Raw genomic sequence first — 10,158 nt, forward strand, 5'->3', positions numbered from 1 at the left:
CGGGTTGAATGAACCCAGAATGGCTTAACAGATGTTTTTGCCAACTTCGCCCAACTGTAATTATTGTACGATCCGTTGCTTGTGGTTATGTATTTGAAAATGTAATATATATTTTAATTTTGGTATGAAACGTGTTCAGGTTTGTACATACAAACTTGAAAATGACATTGAACGTGTAGGAATGTTTAGAGAATTTAACTCGAGCCAAAATAAAGCCGCATTTCATGAGCACAGATAATCAGTGCCAGTAAAATTTGCCAAAAATTTTTTGCTATTACAGATATTATGATTTATCTGTCTATAAAATTAATTTAGATTATTTGAAATGGAAAAAAATATGAACCAAAATTTTTTAATATTGAATTGTTCAGATAAGTATACGGATATTGAAGTATATCTATGGTCTATCGATTTTTTAAAGACTTACTAGCAACAGAATTGAAATTAAACGTTTCAGAACCTAAAATCTCGAGGAGGTTCTCTGAAATAATCATTGAATAGTTGTATCATTTTATATGCACAATAGATTTCTTTATAGCAGGCATTTGATCGGCTACTTGAAACATATATCCATTTTTGTAACAAATGTTGGATGAATCGTAATATGAAATCATTTTACATATACTCATAAATAAATATCATAATCACTAGATTATGATCATCATCATGCGTGTAGTATGTTCAGTTTATTTCTTTCCGATGTATAAATGTCAGACAACATGAAATACTCATGCTAAATGTTGAGAAATCAATCCGATATATTTGTCTCTGTCTAGTAAGTTGTACAAGAACAACATCCGTGATTTAAACTAGTTGCCGATAAGCAAACAATAAGGGATATCATAAAAACCTGACATACATTAGTATCATTACAAATTGTATACAAATACTTACGTAAACGTTTTATTTTTCATTTTCGCAATACTTTGAGGTTTGAATTGATCATATCGGAAATGTATATTTTTGTGATACAAAAATTCTCAGACACTTCTTGACGTATGAGACAAACAAATTGTAAATATAACTTCCCGATTTGACTTCTAGTGAGTACTTTTTGCTTTTATTGTATATGATCAAAATCTTAATCAGTGCATCATTTTATTTATCACCAATTACATATGGCCCGTATCTGGTGGGTGTGCTTCATTAATGTGATTGTATATGAATTCTTACTAAAACTGAAAAATGATCAACGAGAGACATGAATAAATAAAATTGGCGGTGTAGATAATTGTCTTCTTCAGAGCTGTTTTTGAATCGAATTTTCAAACTATTAATTTAGTACCCGACGTGGCCAGTTTATGCTATTATGCAAAGCCCAGTAAAGGAATAAATAATTATATTCAAACTCCAGAGATCGACTTACTCTGTTCCGTTGAGCATGAGGGTTGGATTTTTTAAAGAAAACTTCCATTTACTAGAAACAACCAAGATTCAAGTTCGTCTCCAATTCTCATCCTTCTACTTCAGTGTAACTTGATTTAAGCAATTCGCATGAGATTTCAAAATGAAGGTGAACTGACACCGATAATTACATTTGGCATCTGTGGGAACTAAATGTGAGAAAATTATGTTTACAACGTACAATCTCGTTTCTAGCAACTGCAAGATTGAAATAGCTCATCTGGTATCTGTATTTATTATCTTATAATAATGTTTTCGGTTGTGATTAATGTATTGATTTGTGCGTCCTGCAAGAAGTGAATTCCCAAAATTTGTCGTCCCTTTTTATTTATTTTTCTACATTTAACAAACGCCAAATGAAAAGTGAAAATCGAAATTAATTCCCCAGTGGGTTTCCACAGAAAAAGCAAATTCCGCAATTAAATAACATTTTTTTGAACACTGTACAAAATTATAGCTGGCCGAACATGTGTAGAATATTCAATCGTTCAGCGAGACATAAAAAGCCAATAGCAGCGGTTATGTGGTGTCGTAACTTAAATGTCGCATTTTTTAAAAAACATGAGAGCAAAGTATATAGATCTATTTGCAGCAAGATATGTCTTTCTTCATATTTACAATCTCGGCATGCTTTCAATTACTTTGGAATGAATAAATGAGAGTCTGGCCTTTGCATAGTTTATTTGGGTAAATATGTAATAGTTTATGGCATGCTAAAAGTTAGAATGAAACCTTAGGGCAATAATTAGATTAAGCATTATGTTGTGAGATTCAGGAGAATAAAATTGAAGTAGAGGGGCAAAACACCGTTCTAAGAAAGAAACATGATTGATCAAATTAACACTGACACATGGGCTGTGGTTGATATGCTTCCTCTAGCTTCTACAAAATTCCAAAAACGTTACTAATATTTTTCATGAAGTGTGACCAAAGTTTCATTCATAGCGTATCAGAAGAAAAGTTTTTCTATGCCTATCAGTTTAAATATTTGCTAATCGTTGATAACAATGAGAAACTTACGTGTAATTGACGTCAACTTATATCTGAGAAAAGATTTCTATGTTAGTCTAACACGAGTTTCACAAAAATTATTGTGATAAAACGTAGACTGGTCAAACAAAAGGATGCGATAAACTGAGGATAAGTAGTATTAAATTTGGCATGATTATCTTTGCTTTTACCATATTTTAAATAAAATAAAATTGATAGCGAATAATGAGAAAATAAATAAATTTGGCAAAATATATTCGCCAATAAGGATTTCCGGTCCATTATTTTTATGCCGAGTAGTATTAGAGTTTTATTGGACATTGAAATATGGGTATACACAATTACCGCAGTATTTCAGAAACTGTACAAAGTTTTAGACAGTATAATTACTATCTTATATTGAATAGATTCTGGGGCGTGGAACATTATTCATATGTGAAGTTTGATATTTGAGTCATACTTCATTACCTCGTGACTTTTTTGAAATTTATAGACAATGAGGTTTAAAGAGAAAAATAATATTAATTCACTCATGATGTCAGTCGGAGTTGAATTAAAGAAAAATGTTCTAAGTATATATTTGAAAGAATTTATTTTGCCGGGTGAATATTTTTGAAAAACTGTGATATATGTAATTTTTAACCAATTTTAACTTTAGGGAGTCAACAGAAAAGTCGTGGCGTGAGTTTTAGGAAAGTCTTGTATTTGAGTCCAATTGGCTAATTCAGCTAAAATAGAACTAGACCCTCAGCTTTTAGGGCGATTTATTGAGGAAATGATGCAACCAATTGACCTGCCAGTCCCATGGCTTTATAGTAAAAACCAACGTTCTGTCGGGCGCCTTATAATTTGATTTTATAGATGTGTCATTTTGCCTATAAAAATTCACTTTTATCACGATGTCTACTAATAATGACAAGTTGATGATGGTGAGAAAATTTAGATTCAAATACGTGAAATGGAATTCAAAAAATTTCTGTTTTATTAGAGAAGAATAGTTTTTAAAAAAATGTTTATAATGAAATTCATATGAGATGAGTTGGAAGAAGTTGACTTGGTTTAGGAATGTAAATGTAGAATTAGTGAACGAGCGCACCACTTTTGCCAAATCAAAATTTGAGATACTTTGATACTTGATCTAAATACAAAAATTGATGGGACTGTTTTTAAATACCGTAAATTATTTCATGTTATCAAGGTTGAAATGTAATACTGTGTACATTATTGTTACTGTTTTGAAAACAAAATAGAAATATTTTCCAAGCAGTGGCAATATAGATATAGCTTTAAAGGTACAATCACTTAAATATTAAGACGATATTCTCAAAATGTTGCTGCCTATTTCCAAGAAGTTAGTATTTTGCTAATTTCTCTATTTTTCTTCCTTTTACAGTTATTTAATTACTTTACAATGAAAGTTGATAACAATAATAGCGAAACTGTAGCGGTGCCCTTTTTGACATCACCTGCCAACAAATCCACGGATTTATCAAATCATAAAGCTGAAGATGGAAATGGTTCAGAAAGAACTGAAATCGTGAACATTACACATTCCTTTGCTGCAATCACAACATTTCAAGCTATTTTTATGTTATTCTCTGCCTACCTTTTTGCATCATTAGTCACCTTTGAATGGCGGCGTAAAACAAAATGTGTCAAAACTTTGGCAAAAAAGATTGTATCTTTCACTGGTGCGAGAAACTATATGGCATCTGGGAAGCTGCTGAGATATCTGTGTATTGCTGGATCGGTGTTCTGCTTTTTAACTTGTCTCAACGATTTAATTTTCTACAACCTTGATTATAATACAGATTTTGGATGTACAGCAATGCAAATAATTGGAGGTAATTAACTCATTCTATTTGATATATTTTTCGTTTGTAATTCGGAAATCCCCTAGGTGCATGAATGCACTAACAAGACTGAAGTCTTCAAACTGAGGTGTCACATGTGAATTATTATTTATGTGTTAGCAAGACATGCAAACAAGACATGTTTAGTTTTAGAGACATAAAGAGTGATAAAAATACGGTAATGTTAGAATAAAAACGTTTAAAGCAATCAATATATATATATATAATATAATTACTATCTGGAAAATGAGAGAATGACAATTCATTCAATTTTATGTCTCGCCAATATTGATTTATTCGTTTAGATAAATGTGCTCGTTAGGTGGAAACCTCGTGAATATGTCTTGGAATTTATATTTGATTATGGCAAAAATTTGCTTCTGTGAGATTAAAAGAATAATGAGAAAATCATACATAGTAAATACCAAGTGGTTTGAAGTATTCATTATAATGTTGTTATTATGTGCTTGAACCTTTATAATAATTAAATGGAGATATTGCATTTTGGGAAAATAAATCCATTATTATTTTAAACCCGTATCAACAATTTATTGAAAATTTAATTGCTTTTTAATCTGAAGGCAAAATTTGTCGGAATAGTAATTTCTATCGAATGATATTATTTCCCATATATAATAGTACACCATTTGCGAACACTGGAACAATATGTTAAGTAACAAATAGTCCGGTACTCAGAAAAAGAAAGTGCTAGAATACTATGCATCCTGCCTTTGAGTAGCGACACTTGAAATTATTAACCTACTGCCCAATTGGTCAAACTGTTGATTTGGAAACTTACCGTGAATGAATCGAGGAGTAAAAACATGATAGTAGTCTGGCCCATACCTATACCAATGTATGTTATTGAATTCTATAGGTGTAAATAGTGAAGCCCAAAGTGTTGTGATGCACTCGAAAGGATTAAGGCTCATTAATAAATGAAAAGTCATCGGTGTTATGTGCGAGTTTGCAATTTGCCCCGTGAATCTATAATAAAATTAAACATTTACAAAGCCATTTTCTGTTCTAATAAACATTGAAAAATGATTTAAATGTCAGTTTTTTCACAATAAAAAAAAAGGTAAAGTCTAAAAACTCCTATATAAGCATAAAAATCAAACATGAAATTGCGTAATCAATTTATGTATCAATCATGTACATTTATATCTTGACCAAAGTCACATATTTGTCACACGCACAACCCAATCACAAAGCAAATTAACGACTAAACACGTACGGGTATACAAAAATTTATGTTTTTTTTCTTTATGCTATCCCGAGTTTGACAATTAAAGCAAATGAGAAATAACTAATACTGAAGTCTAATATATTTCTATTTATAGTTTCACTTCTGATTGGACTCGACACTGTTGTGTACATTTTCTTATGGATTCGACAATATGTTACTTGCCGAAGATTTTTAGTACGAAACAGAGTTTTGTTTATATTCCTCACCATCATCAAATGGTCGGTTCTTATTCTCATCATATTGCTAGCTGCTGTTATGGATTGTAAGTATATATTATAGTTATATATTGAAAATACAATTAAAGAAGATATTTTTCCGTAAACTTTTGCGCTACAATTGCTTCGAACAACGATTAGAAAAAGCAGACCCTTATCGGAGAGATACATTAAAACATTGGAAACGACCAGACTCTCCGTGATTCAACATATATATAGCTCTATTTTGTTACGCCTCGGAATATGGTGCTTGGCCTTGAGCACTGAAATAACGAGGGGCTACAGCTGCGACTTCTGGGCCGAGATTTCAATATAGGTAGCGCAATGAAACCTACAGAAAAAGGCCGGATGGTGTAGAAAATCGTATAACCAAGAAAAAGCATAGTTATATTTTATTCATTGACTTTTAAAAGCGTTTCAATTCGCACCGACTTGTCAAAATTTTATCGTGTTATTTTCTTTCATAAATATCGTTCCAAAATTGGATCTGCTTTGAATAATTTGCATATTTTTGTGAGATATTTTGTTGAAAATGCGTAGGTTTTATAGAAAAGGAAAATTGGGCCAAATACTTTAGTTCTAATTCCGTATGGTTACGCTTACAATGACAAGCTTTTAACGCTGCTATAGGAGTAGGATCAAATAGGTAAATCTCCTTCGGATTTTACAAAGAGATAATGTCATATAATCTTTCAAAGCATGTGATGTATTATTCTTACCTGAGAAACATATAATTGTCTAAATATGGACAGGACTGAATAAATAATGTATTATTTAGATGAATTGTATTTCTGATGTAATGCAAAACAAGCACGATATTTCCTGTCCAAGTCTAATTTTAAATGTTAATCCATACCGTTGCTTTTTCACATTTATGCAGCTCAAGAGGATAAAAAATAATCAAAAAACGGCATATAATATTCTATATCCATAAAATAACATCATCATGCGTCATAAAAATGATCAATATTTTTTATTTTGGAAAATTTTATTACTAACAAGTTTATAATAGCTAAATATATTATACAGACGCTATATGTAAAAACATACAAGATAAAATCCATGATAAATACGTTCTTATCGATTTTGGTCTCGTCTTGATATGAAGCATATTTTATCGACCTATGTATGTACCATATCTACTTTATTTTTATTGCGTCTTAGGTCACGTGATGATCTGGTCAACTGAGATACCCATACGTTAGTTGGGAACCAACACTCGCTCGCTTACATAGAATCGTACTTCCGCACACATTGTGGGTAGTTTATAAATCACAAGCCAAGCTCTTCTGAAGAAACTGTCTTTTCGATTCGTAAACTCATAAATATTGGACACGGAATGTACACCCGTATCATTTTGTTTTTATGCTGCTGGTCTTGTTGGTCATTCTCTACTCCTTGTTGTTACGCTTTTTCTCTTTAATTACTAGACCAATTGTTTCGAAATTTTCAGTGATTGAAGATGGTATTTTTCGCTAGAAAGATATTACTTTTATTTATTTAAAAAATGCTGTGGGTTTCATGAAAGCTTTTTTTTGTATGCGATGACGCCTTCAAAATTGCTCACCATGTCACGGCTAGTGTTTGCGTTAGTTCTGGTGTTCAGTCGAGTGGCAAACTGTGACGGATTTTATAACCATACTATTTTGATTTGGCTTTCGTGTCCATAAATTTGAGCATCTCATGTTTATTGAATTTTATTTTTATTTTGCAGGTTTACTTATAATTTGTCGGCGACATTATTTCGACAACACGACCAAGACATGTGAACAATTCGAGCATCCGGCAGACAGTGCAATCACACATTTATGGACAGCTGGAAGCGTATCTCTTCAAGTTATTCTAGTATTTCTCTTTGCATTTCCCTTACTACAACAATACGCTTTCAATACTCCACTAAAACAAAGCGGCAAACCAGAACCTATCAAAACAAATGGAACAGCAGCTACGAGCCGTGGCCGCATAATGGCGCTAGTGCAGCGTTGTGTGATCATTGCTAGCCTGTGTGTGATAACAGATATAGCATGTATGCTCGTGACTGAATATAAGTTGGATGGATCTCAATATCGACAACTGAGAGCTCTATTATACGATGTTAACATAATTTTTAATTTAGTATTAATAATAAGAAGTTTTAAAGACTGGAAAAGTATGATAACGTTTGGGAAGTGTTTTAGAAAACAACAAAATATGCCCGCATCTTCAAACGACATGGGACTTTAATGATATACGGATAACATTCATTCAACACGCTTTTTCTAATCATGTTTGCTTCATTTCATCTTACTCTTTATTTATAACATTAAAAACTTTTAATATGTGAGCGAACTAGGACAAAGAACCAGTCACATGAATGTTCGAAACGATACCACACGTTTAGAAGTTATAATGATCGACGTGATTGCACCAATTACTATGGACTTCTATATATTCAAGATAAACTTATGCGCATGCAAATTTCTCAAAGTTTTTATGGTAATTCGAACAAGGCTTTAAATATGGTCAAGGCTTTGATACATTGTTCCAGCTGATGTTATCGTAGAAAATTTCTAATATTTAATTTACCAAGAGTTTCAAAATTAAACTGTCATAATTTTTTTTTAAATTCGAATTCAAGTCAAATTGTTGATATCTTCATCGCTCTATGTCAGATGACGCATATTGATTGTTATAGAATAGAAGTAGAGTCATATGAACTTGGACTCTAAGTTGATTCTCGCCCTTTTTGATTTGGTAGTTTCCAAGAATGGAGTTTCGTTCAATGAACGTTAGGAGCAATTGTTTACCGTGCTTTTCCCAAGTTCTGACAAAAAACATGTTACATTGTTTTCTTATTTCTCCAGTTATATTCATATTGCTTTTTATTTTAACTTCCTTGATCATAAACTCTTTATTACTCACGCAAATTTTTTATATTTGCCATGTCTGTTATTTTTATTTTATTACCTATAATTTTAGCAGTAAATACATCACATCGTTTATTTGTTTTGTTCGTATCTCACTTATGTAGGAATGCTATAGGCTAGTTTTTGATCCTTCGTTAAAGATTAAATAAAAAACAACAGAAAGTAGAGCAGATTTATGATCAGTCGTTCAGAAATTCTGTTTAATAACGGTAAACTCTACGGAACTTCAATGTATGTCCAGGATACTATAAGACGGAATTGAATAAAAATCTCGAAATAAAATTTACTAACACGAGAGAATTGGTATCATAGAAAACTCATTAGACAAACGAGCAGAATATTTCGGACATGGGCGAGCAGGTAAAAAATATTTGAACTATGTAGCCTCTCTATATATATTTATAATACTTAACTTAAGTATATAATGATGAAATATATTTTTGTACGCCAATGCTATACCAAATATACAAGAAAATACTTGTCTGATTTTTGCGCCATTCCAAGTATGATAGAAAGCTTGAATCCTTTTTTTTTAAAAACTTGGAATTTTTGCAGTTACAGACTTGTATGCACCACACTAAACCGCAACAGTGTATATCATGACGTTATTTAGGAATTAAACATCATGTTGTTTATATAAAGCATCCGTCACATTAACATAGTTATAAAAAGCATTCGTTGAGGTAATAGACCAGGGGTGGGCCCAATTGTTTAGTATAAGAGCCGCATGCTGCAAGTCAGAACTTTAAAAGAGCCGCAGAATTTGTGAATTTATTTTTATTAGAATACTATGAACATTAAAGAAATTTACACACGAGTTTAATAACAATAAATAAACAAGAGAACTATGTTCAAATATATGGACATGCAGATTATTTCGCCAATTTCCGAAAATCATATGCGGTAACTTCCTAGTATCCGGGCCACTTCTATATTCCCAGATCAGGCCCACAGTCCACGTCGCTAAACATCAGATCCACCTGAAAACGCCGAGCGCCGAATCAGGTGATGTGCGTCCGCAGAACATTTGGTGATGTCATAGCGGACAAAAAACGAATCCCACAAAGCTAACAGAAATATTTGAAATAAATAAAAGTAAAAGCCTTGGAGAAAAAATCCATCTTTAACCACTGACAATTTTAAAGCAATTGGCCCAGTAATCAAAGAGAAAAAAAGATTTTCGAGGTTTTTTACTAGGTGTCCAAAAAATGCAAAACGATCCATAGGTCCACTAAGTGTCCAATAATGTTATAGAATAGAGTATTTATTACAAGGTCATATCAGAAGACTTGTGTGTTTCCATCATTTATGTAAGTTTTTGAAAGTCTGTGCGATATGTAGTCAATGCGGTACGAACCAATTCTGTCCCATGTTCATTTGGTGAACTGGCACGAAATTTTCATTTTATAAAGTTCATTTCTGAGAATAACGACTCCCAGCAGTATTTTTCCTAAAAATAAAAAGGAGCCGTACACACGCCAATTAACTTCAGGGTACTTTTTCCAGAAATCAATTGCACAATCGCTTTTATGAAAATAACT

The 10,158-nt window shown here is 32.1% G+C and overlaps 1 protein-coding gene across 1 annotated transcript; it reads left to right on the forward strand.

Moving 5' to 3' along the window:
* Positions 1-3,791: 3,791 nt before the first annotated feature.
* LOC120340789 (uncharacterized) lies at positions 3,792-8,692 on the forward strand. Its single transcript, XM_039409151.2, has 3 exons — positions 3,792-4,238; positions 5,591-5,758; positions 7,426-8,692. Exons 1-3 carry the CDS (start codon positions 3,806-3,808, stop codon positions 7,932-7,934), a joined length of 1,110 nt encoding a protein of 369 aa, XP_039265085.2. The 5' UTR covers positions 3,792-3,805; the 3' UTR covers positions 7,935-8,692.
* Positions 8,693-10,158: the final 1,466 nt, after the last annotated feature.

This window comes from Styela clava, chromosome 14, assembly GCF_964204865.1.
Source record: "Styela clava chromosome 14, kaStyClav1.hap1.2, whole genome shotgun sequence".
NCBI classification, from domain to species: Eukaryota; Metazoa; Chordata; class Ascidiacea; order Stolidobranchia; family Styelidae; genus Styela; species Styela clava.